At 35.1% G+C, this 17,926-nt stretch overlaps 2 protein-coding genes across 2 annotated transcripts in view; one reads left to right on the plus strand and one right to left on the minus strand.

Annotated features, from left to right (window-relative positions):
- Window positions 1-6,377, minus strand: part of LOC140151412 (NADPH:adrenodoxin oxidoreductase, mitochondrial-like) — a 704,260-nt gene extending 697,883 nt beyond the window's left edge. The window contains exons 1-5 of the mRNA XM_072173745.1: window positions 6,035-6,377; window positions 4,420-4,586; window positions 2,830-2,925; window positions 2,067-2,189; window positions 747-860 (exon numbers count right to left, since the gene is read on the minus strand). Coding sequence (XP_072029846.1) covers window positions 747-860; window positions 2,067-2,189; window positions 2,830-2,925; window positions 4,420-4,586; window positions 6,035-6,077 — 543 coding nt within the window. The 5' untranslated portion in view covers window positions 6,078-6,377. The remainder of the gene's footprint in view (window positions 1-746; window positions 861-2,066; window positions 2,190-2,829; window positions 2,926-4,419; window positions 4,587-6,034) is intronic.
- Window positions 6,378-6,748: 371 nt separating this feature from the next.
- Window positions 6,749-17,721, plus strand: LOC140151413 (B9 domain-containing protein 1-like). The gene is made up of 7 exons (XM_072173746.1): window positions 6,749-6,941; window positions 10,920-10,988; window positions 12,155-12,266; window positions 12,654-12,750; window positions 13,712-13,774; window positions 14,709-14,776; window positions 15,523-17,721. The coding sequence occupies exons 1-7, from the start codon at window positions 6,882-6,884 to the stop codon at window positions 15,726-15,728; spliced, it is 675 nt and encodes a 224-aa protein (XP_072029847.1). The 5' UTR covers window positions 6,749-6,881; the 3' UTR covers window positions 15,729-17,721.
- The last annotated feature ends 205 nt before the right edge of the window (window positions 17,722-17,926 follow it).

Genomic DNA, 17,926 nt, shown 5'->3' on the forward strand with positions numbered 1-17,926 from the left:
TAGAATTATCACAAATAGTTTGTATCTTTGCCACACTAAACCACTGTTCGAAAAGTACAATTTACTTAATATATGTCAACTATTTAATAAAGAACTGGGTATTTTTATGTACAAATATCATATGAGTTTATTACCAAGATCATTTGACAATTTGTTCATAAACATGAAGTCTATTCACAATTATAATACCAGAAAGAAAGAAAATTATCGTACTGATATCCATAAAATGACTGATGTTCTAACACTTGGTCCTAGGCTATGGAATAGTTTGCCAAGTGAAATTAAAGAAGCTAAACGGGTATGTGAATTCAAAAATAGCATAAGGTATTTAAAATCTAATTAATACCTCTCATAATCTCATAATTTCTTGTCTTTGCCGACTCTGTATACAATTCACCATAATGTATTATCACACTAACACTGCTAATTATTTGTTTGCTTTAATTTGTATTTTTATAACTTAAGATGGGTTCTTTGTATGTTTTTATGTTCTTGTGTATAATTAATGTTTTGATTATTTAATGTACAATTATAATTATATGTTATAAGGTGGTACATCGTTTTCAGGCCTCTTGGCCTTGTGATGTACCTGCCTTCATCAATACTTGTTAATGTGCAATAATTTAATTTACCTCTGTTGTTACATTGTATGCTTTATGAGATTGATGAAAAATAAAGATTGATTGATTGATTGATTGATTGAACAGTAACAAAATGCCCACTCTTAAATATTGTTTAATACTTACATGAGTATCTTCAGGAAGTCCATTATACCATCCAACAAAAGATCTTGCGGAGTATACGCCAGGCAAATCCTCTCCAGGGACACCCAAAGTTGTATCATCCTCAGCTCCATAACTCTGTGAACAGTCAATATAGTTCAATGAGAATAAAAATCATATGTGCTAGGGAACAACCCAAAAGGTCGATGAAGCCCTATAAACGAAAGTCCTTTCGTTAGGGAGGGAGGGGGTCAAAAAGTAGTTAAAACATCGGTCAAAGTTGATCTTTTTTTTTAAGGATTTAATAATATAATTTTAAAATTTTAGTATTTTCTGAAGTGCGATATTGACATTTTACAGTTAAGTGGTTGCTTCAAAATAATTTCAAATCAGTATAGAGTGCAGTACTCGCAACCTGCAGTTTGTACGTTCATTTTTTTAATCAGCTGTACCGCACCTTGATTATTTTTTATTTGAAAATCTATTTTAAAAATAAAATAAAATATAATATTGGTTTCTTCCATAAACGTGTTCAATATCCTTGCATTGTCGCACTCCTCCACATCCCCATCCACAATAGCGATAGTCCTGTATCCTATAAATCCGGGTTGGAATTTTTCGATATTTGAAACCTTACGTTAGAGGGGAGGGGGAGGCGTTAGCCTTCTAACGAAAGGACTTTCGTTTATAGGGCTTCATCAAACTTTTGGGTTGTTCCCTTAAAGTGTCACCCTGTCACCCACAAACAAAACCAGCTTGGGAATCAGTGTGTCACTGTCAGTGTTATTATTTTTCCCATCCAATTTAATTTAAAAACTATGTATAATGAGGTATTTTAATATTAAAATATAAATGCAAAACAAAACAAAACTATACAGCACCAGAGGTCATCATGCTCGTCAACCCTAAATAATGTTTTAGTCAAATTCTGCAATTTGGTATTGACAGGGTTAAATGGAATGTTTGCCTAAATGTTTGAAAATGAACTCATTGATATTCATATGTGGGATTACTTAACACAAATGACCATACAGATATGTTCCCCTAGAAAGACCTGTTTTGGGACCATACAGCCTGACTTTGACCCAGTCAGTGCACTGAAAGACATTTGAATTCTGATCATAAAAGACTCCATTTGCTCATTTGTCTAATTTCTGTCTTTTAAAGGTGAACCAGATAGCCAAGAAATATCCACCAAAATACCTCCCCAGGATTTTTACCAGTGTAGATGTGACAAAAATCAAAATGGGAGGGGCAACCAAATGAATATATTGTACAATGTATATCATGTGTAGCCACAAACAAGTGAAACACTGATCATTATGTGACAAAATGCACACTTACCAAAACAACAATGTCATAGGCCTGTAATAGATGTTCCACTGATACATCTTGGCCTACATTGACATTGCCGACAAAACTACAGCGTTGTCCTTCCGCCAGAGTTGAAAATTGATTAATGACATTCTGAAAAGAAAAGAACAGAGTAAAGTTAATCCTAATGTGTATAGGCCTAAAAGAAAAGAAGAATAAACACTTTCACTTGTACAATAGCTCACTCGTTTTGAACTCGCCACTCACTGTTTTCCAAATACTAAGGCTGAATTTATACTCGAAATTGAAATCTGACTATTAAAAGGGCATTTCATGATCCACAGCCTCATCCCCCCACTTTTCTCAAAAAAGCTTGAGATTTTTATACCTCTGGCTACATAATGTTTATGTACCAAAATTTCTTGCAGATTAATTCGTTTAGCAAAAATATCGCCAAAGTTGAATTTCATTCTGGTATACCAGAACGAAATTACAACAGTGGCCTATGGAGCAGTGTAATACACTAAATCATGCATAACTCGCAAACGCAAAATCAGAATCAACTGAAATTTTGGGAATAAGCTTTTTTCGTGGATATCGGATTATCTGCTAAAAATGTCATAAAAAGAGGATGCTAGGATCACGAAAACCTCCTTTAAATGTTGGATAGTTTGTTTCTGCATTTGGGAAAAAAACTCCTTCACTGTTCAAAAAGCAATTTCTAGTACACAATTCAAAGCTTGTGAAGATAAAAATGCACTATAATGATTTTTTTTTTTTCTATAAACCTTACCTTGACTTCAGGGTGATCCGGTGCAACTCCAAACCTAACCAAACCAAATGGAACTGGAAGTTTGTCATAAATGTCCACTGTCAACTTTTTGTCACCCTATAATAATAATAGGAAAACATTGAAGCATTATTATTACTTTAAATTTAAAATAAAGTATATGAAAAAAAAAGATTTTGCCTTTTTTGGATCACAGGTCAAAAATCTAAATGGAATCCTCAGTTTTCAAATGGAGTTTGGTGATGCTACAATGTATCTCATACTGTAAAAATGGTATTTTCCACAGTCCACACCATAAACAATTTCAAATATTTTCAGAAATTTTCAATTTTAGAGAGCATGAAAAGTGTGACACAGTGCAAATTTTTCCCCTTTTACAGTAGCACTGGTGACACACATTTCATCCACTGACTTTAGCTATACCACTGTTAATGAAATACATCCTGACTGACATCCAAGATGAAGTCTCTCTGTCTCTCATCATGTCCATATCAACAGCTAAATCCCACACATCTGAGTTAGCCTACTCCCTAGCTAAATCCTAATCCTTTAGTTAGTCCTAACTGGCAATAATAGTCAAATTCAAATATTTTTTGCAATTTGAGGTAAAATGGTCCCAAAACATGCAATTTTGCAGGTTTTCTCACAATTGCAGTGACAAAATTGTAAGACTTGGCACAAGTCTAAGCATTCAAAATCTTGAGTATATAGGCTAAGAGTTAGCTCATAATTTTAATATTATATGTTATTTTTGCTAATTAGTTATGAAAAAGATTGGAAAATGTGTTTTCCAAAAAATAGAACGCATAACTTGAAATTAGTCTTTGTTCAAGTCTTTGGGCTTGAATGTCACAGAATACGAAAAAGGTCGAAAAACGCCTTAAAAATGCATGTTTTGGGCCCTTATTTCCAAACATTGACCAAATATTAAAATTTTACTTTCATTGCCAGTTAGGACTAACTAAAGGATTAGGATTTAGCTATGTTTCAATTGGCAAAACAAGATAAAAAATTTTAATCCAAAAAAATTAGTTCTGTATTTTTCTGGAATTGTGGAGTAGGCCAGAATATCAGCTTTAAATACTTTGTGTTTCTCTTTTAATTACTCATTATAATAACTTGGGTTTTTGTTTAATTGTAGTACAACTTATTTTACCAGTTTAATGATTTTCTCGAACAATTATGATTTTAATGCTGTATAATATTTATATAATATTTATGTAAGCTCAATTTTTATATGGTTTTATAATGTATGATCTACGTGTATTTTAATGCTTTTATATGTTTGTCTCTGGGCCCTACTGAAAATCAACATTGTAATAATTGTTGAGTAGGTTACCCTGCTTAAATATGGTTAATAAATAAATAAAATAAATATTTGCGGGCACTATGTCTTTATCATCAAATTTAAAATCTCAGTGGAGAAACAAAAAATAACTTTCTATATTTTATTTTTGGTAGTAATAATCCAGAATGTGATTCAAAGAATTCTTCAATGCATTTGTTGCCTTTGTTTGTGTTGAAAAAAATGTGTCCGCAGACATTAATTTCACTCTCAAACACCTGACCAGCAATGCTCTCTATAAAACATACCTTTAATAAACTTTGCGCTGTGTAGAATCCTGCTGGTCCACTACCAACGATGCATACTTGAGGGATATTGTCACCACTAGAGGCTGTACATAGTGGTGCCTGAAGCACACGGGTGACAACTCTATTGCATCTTATTGGATGACACTTGTAGGACAGAAATCCATACGCTAAAAAATAGAAAAATTAAATGAAGATTTGTGATAAATTTTTAAGCATTTTAGTAAGAAACAAATACACATTTATGCTGCTTGCACATATATTAGAATGCTCCTTTAATTCAAACAGTGGCCTCATCATGTACCATGTCCCAATAAAAAAGCCCCGTTAAAAAAGGTGTAATGTGGTACACATATACATGTATCTTGAAAAATCATATATCTCATATGTATGTGGTACACAACTTTCTTGAACACTGTCTGAAAATGTAATTTATCTTCAAAATTAATTTATTCTATGGAAATTTACGTTTCACAAATTACAATAAACATCTCTTCTTTTGCACCCTAGCATTTTGAATTGCCTCTAGTCTGTCTCCTAACCAGGGTCTTAGCTAGAAATTGAGGGTTGCCCGTCATTTGAATAAAATTGCCTGTCCTAATTTGACCTTTAAAACATTTACCAGACATCAAAATAGCCCATTGGGGGTTCAAAGAGTTCAAATATGTGCTGGTATGGCCTTGTCCTACAAATTGGGTCTACTAAAAAGGGCAATTAGCTTCTCAAAACATACAATTTATAATATAGCATCTGTCAAAGGCATTAATTTTGCCCGTCCCAGGAGCAAACTGGCCGTCTAAAATGACGGCCAGACGGGTGGCTAGCTAAGACCCTGCTCCTAAAGCCATGTTGGATTTTGAATTTGCAGATTTGAATTGCACATGCTATAAACCCAATCACTTGCATTAGAAGATTTACTAACCTTACTTGAGAAATAGTTACACATTCGATGCTAGAGTATGTTGCTATTGTTTTTCTGTCAGTCAATCTGCATTGACATTTTTGCAACAGATGTTATTTATTCAGTTAAAGTCTGAGTATTTCGTGATCATATCATCCTCTTTTTATGACATTTTTCACTTTCAGTAGATATCCACGAGTTATGCTCCATAGACAATGTGTTGTAATTTCGTTCTGGTATACCAGAACAAAATTAAAATTTCACAATATCTTTGCTAAACGAATTAATCTGCAAGAAATTGTTTGTACATACACATTATGTAGCCAGAGGTTTCCAGGATACACAAATCTCAACCTTTTTTTGAGAAAAGTGGGGGGATGAGGCTGTGGATCACAAAATGCCCTTTTGATGTTGAAATTCGGATGAATGTTATTTTGATAAGTCAACTGTATTTCTTTAGTAAAGATTGCCTAAATATTTTGAACAGTCCAAAATTTTTTTGAAGTGCAATTTTAGTAACATTTTTAATGCGATCACCCGTCGTGATCGGCTTTGTTACTTCTGAACTTCCATTGCTTTACACGGTATCATGCTTCAGCGAATCTGCAGATTTTGAATGAAACGATATCTAGCCTCGAATGTGAAGCTCATCAGTGACAGTGAGCAAATTTGTGGTTATTCTCGAGCAACATTAATCCGGTGATGACGTATACGTACCTGAAACCAGCCCTCTTCCTTGCAAAAATTTAACAATCTTCATTTGAACTTTCAGCTGAGCTTCTGTTGCAGTGTAGTGTGCAGAGTGAGACAGGCAGTCATGCAGTCAGTGCACTTTAGTTTTTAAATTTATAAGCTTTCCTATAAAAACAGTAACAGTATGACTATAATTTTATAAACATTTAAAAATTAAATGAACACGGGTAACAAGTTGCCAAATATTGTAAAAACTATTTATGAACTTCGGTGTCTAATATTAACCATGAACTTTGTTCTTAATCTGAATTTAGACTCTAAATTATAGTAGAGCACTGTATGTGTCAACATCACGGTCCCTGGTTTGTTTACATCAGGGCGACCTTTAACACGTGTGTATTTGTTACATAATTTATGGATGAAAATTACAGTTACGGTTTCTAGAGAAAATACACACGAGCCCTAGAAGATTTTTTTATTTTATTTTCAACATTAATAAAAATATTAATTGGCTTTTTTGTATCTGTTTTTTATATCTCATTTCTTTTCATAGAAAAGCTTATTTAAATATTTGCTAACTTAAAATACATTTTGGGATGGAGTAGATAATTTTTTCACAAATACAAAAACAAAATAGTCTCAACTGCTTTTTCTTTATGCTACATTGGTCTTACTATTGTTTTGCATGACCAACATCGACCGCGCTTAGTGGATGAGGCAACATATTTACAAAGCTGCTTGTAAACAATTATTTTGTATCGTGTCGAACCGGACCAAACAACTGAAAATGTTGTAATTTTCCAGATTGTTACCGATAGATTTGTTCTCTGATTGTCTTACAAACACCAATCTATGAAAGGAGTGTCAAATCATGGCTACGAATCCTACGGTTTTCTTGGTTATGATAAGTGGACAAATCGAAACTGCTGATGTAAGTAAGCTTAAAAATTACACACACATACACAGAGTCACTCACAGACCATTCATAAATTTTTTTTAAAAAGTGTTTAATCCAATCACAGATAATAACTTACGCGGACGCAAATGCGGGTTATTGAAAAAGTATAATGATCATGTCTCGTGACGTAGTTACAAGTACGCTTTACAATGTAGGTATCACAGGGAAACCTCAGTTAACACATTTGTTAGTCAGTCAAAATGGCCTAAACCGGCAATACAAATTTACATTGAAATTAAAAAGAAGCTTTTTAAGAAGGAAACCTTCATAAATATGTTGTCTATACTTCACTTGACCCAAATATATGATTTTTTTTGGTGATGAGAGACTCGCACATGGAATTTCAGAGAGATTTTGATAGCAATTCCATTAAAAAAAGACGCTATCGCTATGAGACTAAGATCTAGAAACACCCCCGTAATGCTGTTTTGGGGAATTTTGCTTGCAGAATCTTTTTTGATGAAAGTCAATCTTTGACAAGATGTAACTTTGCTACGGAAAGTGCTATGACAAAAAAGGTTTTCAGTGTTGGCTTTCTTTACTCAAGGCCAAGGGCTTTAATTTGATATATAAAATGATGCAGTTTGATGGCAAATTTGAATTCACCTGGCATACCTATACAATGACCGTGCTGTGTGACGTGTTATGTATTCGATTACGAACAATTTATAGGTACATGTATGCTAGGTGAATTCAAATTTGCCATCAAACTGCATCATTTTATGTATCAAATTAAAGCCCTTGAGTAAACAAAGCCAAAACTGAAAACCTTTTTTTCATAGCACTTTCCGTAGCAAAGTTACATCTTGTCAAAGATTGACTTTCATCAAACAATGTCAAAAAGATTCAGCTAGCAAAATTCCCCAAAACAGCATTTCGGGGGTGTTTATAGATCTTAATCTCATGATGATAGCAGCTTTTTTTAATGGAACTGCTATTAAAATTCCCATGTATGCAGTGACTTATCACCATAAAAAATCATATATTTGGGTCAAGTGAAGTATAGAAAACATATTTATGTAGGTTTCTTTCTTCGGCCAGTTGTTTTAAATTTCTATGTAAAAATGCATTTACATTGTCGGCGAATTTGGCTGACTAGCAAATGTGTTTGCCGGCTGGCATACCTACAATTTATAGGTATGCCAGGTGAATTCAAATTTGCCATCAAACTGCATCATTTTATATATCAAATTAAAGCCCTTGAGTAAAGAAAGCCAAAACTGAAAACATTTTTTTCATAGCACCACCTTGGAGCAGAGGGCGAGATGGCTGAGTGGTTAAGGCGTTGCGCTGCCGGCCAGGAGATACGATCGACGAGGGTTCGAGCCTTGGGCTTGCCCTTAGGTGAAAATTCTCTTCCCTCCCAAAAAGTTCCTATATGGTCAGGAATCCTTCAATTCAGTTCAGAAATTTAATTTCAGAATTGAAGAATTTCTTCTCGCCCTCATACACTGCTTATCACGTGCAGATATAGGTAGTGTATGTGCTTCGTCCATGATTCGGAAGTCACGTAAAGCCGTTGGTCCTGTGTACAGGAAGAGTCAAACCCTGTGCACGTTAAGTGTCAGAGCTATTCGAAAAGAGAAGGGGGACCATCCCCGGTTCTGATATCTGCAATCAACCCTAGGTTCCAGGATCGTGCATAGGTAAAAAACTGTGCACGTTAAGCCCGTGCGACAATACTCAATTTGAGGTATGCACGTATATAGGAAGAAGAAGAAGAAGAGCAGTTCAAGGAAGCCGTCAGCACCGAGTAGTTGGCATCACTGTTTTTACTTGCACCTTGACTGTACATATTTAGCACATGCACGAGCCGTCCATCGGTCCATCGTCGGCAGCACCCTCGTCTAGATGCTGAAAATGCTTTGACGAGTAACCAAGTAGGAAGTAGAAGCACTTTCCATAGCAAAGTTACATCTTGTCAAAGATTAGACTTCTCCGTAGTCCACTTGCCAATTGTGCACTACTCTGGCTATTACATTTAAGCTTAAAACTCTGATTTAATTAATGTGCACAATTGATAGATTTTCACAACTGATCTTTTCAGTCACCGTCCGCCCTCTGTTTGTTAGCTTCCCAAGTGGACTACTGACTTTGCCTTGAGAGTTAGGCCAATTTCTGGCCTAACTAAAATTGGTGATGATGTAATGCATCTTTAAAAATGAATCTGGCTTGTGATTGGTCGCCCAGATCTCGTTATTGTTTAAATCCTCCCGACGAGTACTGGTACCATTATAACTATACATGGTACACAACTATCTAGGGAATGCGGCGCTTTTGTGCTGGTGGATGAACGTATGCATCTAGCGCGTATTGTACTACCATGCTTAGTCTTGTGGTTAGATTTTATTGATAAACAAGTATGATTGACAGTGTGTGAGTCCCGGGGTAAAGTTCTGCTTAAAAGTGAACGTCCATAGTCGGTTTTTCGGATAATAAACTGGCAGATTCTAAAATTAGAATTGTTCAGTATTGAAGTGTCATTATAATTAGGCCTATGCCATTATGATATGTTGCATTCAATAATATAAGCCTACGTAGGGCCTATACTTTACTTTTACTGTCACAAATATAATTATATAGCCTAAACTTTTTCATAACCATTTTATACTAGTATTTTGATGTAGGCCTACTAAATATCAGTATAATTTCGAGTTCAACTGAATGCGTTCATCATGATTAATAACATTTTTATTTATCAAAAATCGACTATGGCATAGTCTAGTCAAAGATTGACTTTCATCAAAAAGATTCAGCTAGCCAAATTCCCCAAAAAAGCATTTCGGTGGTGTTTCTAGATCTTAGTCTCATGTTGATTGCAGCTTTTTTAATGGAACTGCTATCAAAATCCTCTAAAATTCCAAAAGTAGTGACTTATCACCATAAAAAATCATATATTTGGGTTAAGTGAAGTATAGACAATATATTTATGTAGGTTTCCTTGACCGGCCAGTTCTTTTAAATTTCTATGTAAATATGTATTGTGTTAGGCGAATTTGGCTGACTAGCAAATGTGTTAATTAAGGTTTGCCTGGCATACCTACAATTTATGCGGATGCTGGCCTCCGACGCCATATTTAGACATCACATTATTGTGCGCTAGTGTGACTGGTCACTAGCAGCATTGCCTTAATTGTTATGTTCTTGTGAATAATATTTTATTTTAATATTTTTCCTGTATTTCTTTGGAAGCTAGCACTTGTAGAACCAAGTGCTAGAATCATTGTGTTTGATTTTTTTTAATTGAAAAAATCAAATCAGCAAAGCGTACATTAGTAAGTTACAAGCAATTTTGTAACTAAAAAGGGTGAAGTTGTAATTTGTGTTCACTTCATAATATAACAATCTTGTTCCATCATTCCCCATCACAAAATTTGTAGTTTATTTTAATCTGAGAGTCTTGAGACAGAATTATAAAACTCCCATGGTTATTGATCGGTTAGTAGGGCGTAAACAGAAAGTTTATTCATCAGGTGCCTTTATTGGAGAAAATGAATTGCAGAAAATTGTGAAAAATTACTGTACTTTTACATGGCAAAAGGCAACTTTTCAAGTCATTATTGACATGGTGTCAACAGGAAAGAAAGTTTCCTATAATCCTATTACTAAAGACCCACTCTTTTAAGACAGTTTGTATGATTGAAGGTGCAAAATTAAACAAGGCACACTCTTTTAATGTCAATTCCTAAACAGATCGTTTCTGAGTTTGATTTACAGGTGACGTCAAACTAGTATTTTTATCTCTGTCTCCGACTATAGTGCTATATTGTTTCCCACTCGGGTTTCTGCCACTTTGTATGTTCATGGTTGACCCACATGCAATCTGGGAATGATATTATAGGCCTAGTCTAGTTGGAGACAAATGAAGAAGAAGATTCCTGTGAATAAATTTTGATACAGGTAAGATTTAATTGATCAATTTATTGTCTTTCTTCTTTCTTTATGTATCAGTTTCCAGAATTTGATGATCTCTATGTGAAGTACAACTTTGTGTTTGGTACAGATTGGGTGATAACTTCGGTAAGTATTTATAAAATTTACTGGGATGTTATTATAAGTGTTGTTCTTAATCTTTCTCCTCCAATATATCCCTAATGCTGCTATTCACTGAATGTATGCAAATTGCTTCTGTCCTTATTATAATGCCAACATTGGGCATGCAAAGAATGAAGATAATAGTTACACATTGATCCAGGGGTATACCGGTACATTAACGTCTGCCCTCATGCAAGTGGAGGGTACATCTAACATTTTTGCTGTTGGATGGTGTCAAACAAATTTTGGTATTTACTTTTACGACGGGAGTTCGTAACAATTAGTAAGTTTTTAGCAGGCTTGACAGATCTAAACTTATTTGACAGCAAACCCGCTAAAAACTTACTAATTGGATAGTGCCAATTCATGAATCGTCTTCCTGTGACCATGGGCAGGAAACAATTTTGGAGTACCATATGTGACATAATAAAGTCATTCATTTTCAGGGAGAGTTTATAAATTTTGAATTGAATGGGACTTTACATGCATAAACATAAAAAATATGGTGTCAAGTCAAAATCAGCTTAATTCTAAACTTAAAGGTTTAGAAGGTCATTTTATTCAGACATTTGATGGAATTTAGTTGTACAGGTGTATTGAAAAGAAAGCACTTAGATATGTCACCCAAAATGTTTTGTAGGGTGCTTATTAAAGGAGGGGCATTAACCCTAACCCTACCCAGCTATCGGAAGGGAAAGAAGAAATGAAAAAGGAGAGAAGATGAGGAGAAAAGTCACTTGGCACCCCCGGGATTCGAGCCTGGGACCCCTCGCATGCCACGCAGAAGATCCCCAGCATGTAGCCACACAGGTGACGTTGGCCCGGCCAACGATTCCCTGGGTATATATGACTTGGGCTGATTGCGTCATCAAGTCCCGTGGAATGCATGCACGCAGAGTGGTTTTAATAGTGAGCTTTAGGGTTAATTAGGTCAAATATGGTAATTAATTGGGGGGATAACTGATAGAATTTTTAACTTGGCTAGCTCAGTGTGTCAAAAAAAATGTTGGGGTATAGGCCATACAGCCGGTATGTATCCACATAATTTGGTTTCAAAATGGAAGCACTTCACACTTTGAAAAAGCCAACTGGAATACTTGAACTTTTAAGGATTCTAATTTCATTTAATTTTGTTACAACCACTTTTGCAGGGTTTGGAAGAAGGTATTTCACAAGTTTGCAAAAAAAGTAATGATGGACGAGGATTGTTTGCCTGGAATTTCCCACTGGAAGTTACTTTCAAAAGTACAAACCCATATGGTTGTAAGTTTACAAGTACTAGCATTTAGTGATATTAAAAGTGCATATAAGGCTATAATTGGAAGAATACTTGAGTATTTTTAATGTTAATAATTGCAAAACAAAGGTGGTAGAGGAAAATAATAACTGTGCAATTTACCTGTAAAACTGATAGAAAGGAACATGAATAGATTATAATGCTAGATTTCAACAGATTTGAAATGTTTCACTGATAACCTTGCTGCTTAATTTTCACAGTTCTTCATTTTCATTTTATTTTATTGTTTAACTTTCGGGGACAAAATGGGTATTGTATTTATTTTATATTGTAATGTTTTTGAAAATTGTTATCCATAAAGATGAAGTTCATGTTAAATGTTGATGTTTCTTTACACTTTTTTCCTTCACTAGGGCCAAAACTTGTAGTAAGCTGTTATGGTCTAGATGTATTTGGTACATCAGTGGTACGGGGATATGGAGCAGTACATATACCTATATCTCCTGGAAGGTAAGTTGCTTGTTGCTGTAGACATGTGCAGTAATATTTACAGATAGATGTCACAAAAAATATTGAGTTTTTTGAAACTATACAAGACCTGGAGTAATTAAAATATGTGTAGGAATCATCACATTGGACGCGCCCCTCTCCACCATCCCAGGTGTATAAATGGGCACCAGCGTAATTTATAAAGTGCTATGAAGGTAAAACATACTTTTTGTGTGAGAGAATTGACAAACTTCCCACAGCCAAGTAACGTATATACGAGGGGGTATCAAAAAGTTTTAGAAATCGCCCAGAAGTGAAAGAGCTATATCAATGAAATTTTGTCAGTGCAATCACTGGTCCTTATGTACATTATGGTCCAAAAATGGGCCCATAAGTATGTTTACTTTTTTTACAGGTGGCACTAGATGCCAATAACCTGCTGCCACAGTTACTGCTCATAAACTGCAAGATTGAGAAAATTGAGGCAAGCAGCATTATTAAGATCCTGCTTTTGAAGGGTTGCAGTCCCTAGAAAATTGATGATGAAATGAAAGTTATCTTCGGTGGTGATTGTGATATGTCACTGTCGCTTTTTGGAAAAGGAATTTTATTTCATCACAGATTTTCTGGGCACTGTAACCCTTAAATGGAACTTAATCATGCTGCATGCCTCAATTTTCTCCATTTTGCTGGTTATGCGGTTACATAGGCAGGTAGTGACATCTAGCTCCTGTAAAAAAAGGAAACATACTTATGAGACCATTTTTGCACCATAGTGTACATAAGGACCAGTGATTGCACTGACAAAATTTCAGGAGTAGGAGTCTCGTCCAAACACGAAGGAAAGGAAATGGGCACTCTGACTTGTGAGCATTGCTTCAACATGATCTCTTATCTCCTTTATCTTGCATTTAACAAATCACTATAATATATTTGGTTTTAATTTCATTCTTTCATTAAACTAAAATTTTATTTCTTCCAGACACACAAGGACTATTCCAATGTTTGTTCCAGAGTCAACATCTCGGTTCCAAAAGTTCACAAGGTAATTTAGCCAGGGCTCTAGCTTACATTTTGTAAAAGCACATTCACAGGGTTTGTGTGTACACATTGGCGCTGGGTAGGAAACCTTCATAGTTAATTGCAAAGGTCAAATGCGAAATTGTGTATGTAAAACAAGGACTCCCAGTACATACATCTCCTGGTTGTCATTTTGGTTCAATTTTGTGTATTTGTGTCAACTTAAAGGAAATAAACGAAAAGAAAAAAACCAACACCTGTTAAGGGGGTACTACACCCCTGTCCAACTTTGCGCCTATTTTTGCAATTTTCTCAAAATTATAGCACATTGGTGACAAGTAAGATATGTATATTATAGGGGCAAGGACTACAACTACTGTACTGAAAATACAGCAACACAAAGCAAGTAGTTATTGATTTATTGATCAAATATTGGTTTTCCCTCATTTTTGACTGTAACTCCACAACTGTTGGCTGTGCTGAAATAAAATTTCCAGTGCAGTAGTTGTAGTCCTTGCCCCTATAATATACATATCTTACTTGTCCCCAATGCGCCATAATTTTTGAGAAAAATGCAAAAATAGGCACAAAATTGGGCAGGGGTGTAGTACCCCCTTAAATCCTGTTAGATTTGATGTTTTTGTGCCTTTTGCAAAATGACAAAATTGGATGTTCTGTCATTGAACAATGCATTGTTTACTACTTATGAGATTTTGACTTCAGAGGTTTAATTTACATGCAAGGTTTTTCTGCCCCAGCGAGGATATATAGAAATGAATTCAGGCAAATGTGTGGAACTTATTCTGTGTTCTGTATCTTTCACTTGAGAAGACACTCAAAAGTGCTTCAATACTCATAAAGGTTGTCCTCATAGTCTCCTCATAACTGATATTTCTTGTTTCTTCCTCTCCCTATAACCAGCAAGTACACAAATATTACCATGTTATCATTCATTTCAGTTGGATCATGGGAAGAAGACCAGAGTATGTTGATGCTAATGTTGTAGCCAGAGGTGAAGGAAGAGAAGGTATGTTAAATACGATTTTGCATTCTGACATGTCTTCAATTGGGCGAAATAAGAATGCAAGAAGTGGAAATTGTACTCAAAAAAAGCTGTGACAATCTTTTTAATTCCAAAGTCGGCTTTCTTAAATCCCTGTTAATTTTTTGATGGAAAAAAATCTACTATTTGTACACTCAAAAAGTACATACCTCATTCAAAATCTCAGGATGCATGCATGTGATTCAGAAGCTTGGTTAGCTTTTGAATGTCAGCACAAACCTGATAAAATATTTGGATACAATATTGACCAACCAGAAACGTTGACTGCCTGTGTGTCCAGACAGTTTTTTTTAGTAAGGGAGGAGCACAAACTGGCTGGGACCTAGACTAGATTAATACCTGCCATGGGAGTTACATTGAAAATTGTAAAAGAAGCATTTAAGTTGAGGTTATAAATGTAACAGAATAAGTTGAAAACAAAATGTAACGAAATGTTAAAGAGGCATTGAAGTTGAGAACATGCCACATTCATTTACAGATATCACTTAGTAAAGATTTATATTGGAAAGACAAGCATTCACACGTATATTTACAATTGATTAACTGCAGGATTGCACAGAAAAAACAAATTGAATAATCTGTGGAAAATCCACACAGAATTTTTTTCTGCACAAATTATGTGTCCATTAACATTATATACCATTCCACAAACAAATCAATGTTAAAATCAACTAAAGAATATATCTTACTGTTTTGATTTATTTGTACAGTTACCAGAGTGAGGTCTCAGGGCCACATCCGAGTGTCATTTAACATCGTCACCCGAGATATGAAGAAACTAGGATTTGACGTAATTCCATCGACATTAAGCATTCCCAGTGCAGCTACAGCTGCTGCATTAGCAACTGATACCAATCCTGGTGCAGCAGCGGCGGCTGTTCCAACAGCCAATGTTCCAACCTCTGCTGCATCATGATATTAACTGTGTATTGCACATACAGATTCCTCTTATTTGGATTAGCTTATAACTGAGCTGTACCAAGATGCCTGCCCTGTAGAATACCCGAGGACATGGGGACATATGTTAACATATTTTGAAAGTGCCAAAATGGATCAGAGTTGGGGTCATGCAGGCCAGACATGACCATATTTAAATTTTCAGTTATCCCAATTGCACGACCCTACTTTGTTTGCTTGTTTAAATTGTAAGAACTTGTTGGTGCTTCATAGCAGAGACATTTCACCTATGTTTCAGATGGACATTTAATTTTTGAAAAGACCATGCATTCAATACATAAAAAATATTTCGTATAGCCCCCTCACGAAAACTAGTGCATTGCATACGTACTTGCTCAATTAACATTTTGTGCAAATTTTATTACACAATTTGGTTCCGTTCTTTTTTTATGGACATTTTCATTTTACATGTAAAGTCTATGGAGATTAATATTAGACAAGCCTGGAAAGGGTGATATAGCCTCATTTTAGGCCATTTTAGGCACTTATAAAGAACGGCAACAAATTGCGTAATAAAATTTGCACAAAATGCTACTTGAGCAAGTACAAATATAATTAAATACTTCTGGAGAGGAGGCTATAGCTAAAACAAAAAATGTCCTATACCTTAGTGGTTATGAAACAAAGGTGATTTGTTCACCTTAAAATGAAACTGAACCAGAAAGATGCCATCATGTGTTGGCAATATCATCAGTTACATAATGTAAACTCTCAGCAATACACTTACAAAGGATGGTGGAAGAATTCGGTACTTTTTCTCAAAGCTAAACAGTTGCTCACAGTGAGAGGTTGCAGGAAGAAGCACTTTCAAGTGATTGACTAGTGTAATTATGATGTTTTTATAGTAAACATTGCCTTTGTGAAGGTTCCTGGCCATGTGGCCTTGCTTTAATTGTTTGGGTAACAATTTAAATACCAGGACTAACCAAGTTTTGAATGCACAGTATTTCATTCAAACATTGTACTTCGCAGTCCCAAGGTATGTTGGTTAGAGTGACACTGACCTGCAGAGATAGCACAATGCCTATGGCGAGTGACTTTGCTACTGGAGAGGGTAAAACTTCAGAAGTATCTGACAATGAGGCAGGTGCGGGCAGGTATAAATGATAATTGACAATTCAGAAGCAAATGCATTGTGATATAAAATTGGATGATTGAGCCCATGTTTATTGGTCGCTATGAGTTTAAAAATATTGGACGAGACGTAGTCGAGTCCAATATTTTTAAACTCATAGCGAGACCAATATATATTGGGCGTAAAGCATCTAATTTTATCATTATTATGTGTTGGATCCAATATTTTCACACACTTGGATTCATCAAAACATAATAATGTGTAATTTTTAGGTGGGATAAGTAACACAGTCTCCTCTAGCAGCTAAATCATTGGAAAACTTTCGAAAAAAATACAAATTGCATCCTATCTCATCTTACAATTAATTCTTGGTGCAAGTTTTATGTGTGTTGTATCTTCTTGTTTTGCTTTTCCCTTTTTTCCGTCTTATAAAAGAGGGTGGTCGCTGGCTTTATTGGCCTTTCAATCAGTCCCTCCATAATCGTTTCATTCAATCTTCTTTGTAGTAATGTATTTAATAAGTAATTTGTCTGTTTTTTTGATTATGGAATTAAAAGCTGCATTGATCGATTTCTATTGACGGCCAAAGCATTTGTTACAAAGTGCCAACTTCATTGACAATAAAACACTGAGTTTCGATCTGGTTATCCCACCTCAATATGACCCACAATGCGCACTATTCTGAGTGCCACTAATTTTGTTGTTGGGCCATTATCTTTATAGAAGTACCTTCTGGGCTTAAGGAAGGGGTATGAACGTTTGGACAGTATTTATTGTGGGACATTAGAGCACATCAGACATATCGAATTGCATTCTGAATACGAAGAATGGCCTTCTGATATCAAATAATTTGGATTTTTTGAAATTAGCAATGTGATACACATTTTATGGCAAATCATTAAAAATTGATATTTTTGATATCTAACAGTACTAAAGTAAACTTTATAAATCTGATGATTTCTACCTAAAGTGTATGTAGGTGGGATGAAAAGCCGACGATCAATTGAAAATTTTGACCTTTCAGTATTGAAGATATGGATTTTTTTCCCAAAACACCAAAAAAAAATTAGGTCTTTTTGGGA

Source organism: Amphiura filiformis, chromosome 4 (genome assembly GCF_039555335.1).
Source record: "Amphiura filiformis chromosome 4, Afil_fr2py, whole genome shotgun sequence".
Classification (NCBI taxonomy): Eukaryota; Metazoa; Echinodermata; class Ophiuroidea; order Amphilepidida; family Amphiuridae; genus Amphiura; species Amphiura filiformis.

What these genes read in the sequence shown, in the direction of transcription:
- LOC140151413 (XM_072173746.1), top strand. Translation starts at nt 6,882, where the DNA reads ATGGCTACGAATCCTACGGTTTTCTTGGTTATGATAAGTGGACAAATC. An exon ending in GACAAATCGAAACTGCTGAT is followed by an intron (nt 6,942 to 10,919) that starts GTAAGTAAGCTT and finishes TTTATGTATCAG; the next exon opens with TTTCCAGAATTTGATGATCT. An exon ending in CGGTTCCAAAAGTTCACAAG is followed by an intron (nt 13,775 to 14,708) that starts GTAATTTAGCCA and finishes CATTCATTTCAG; the next exon opens with TTGGATCATGGGAAGAAGAC.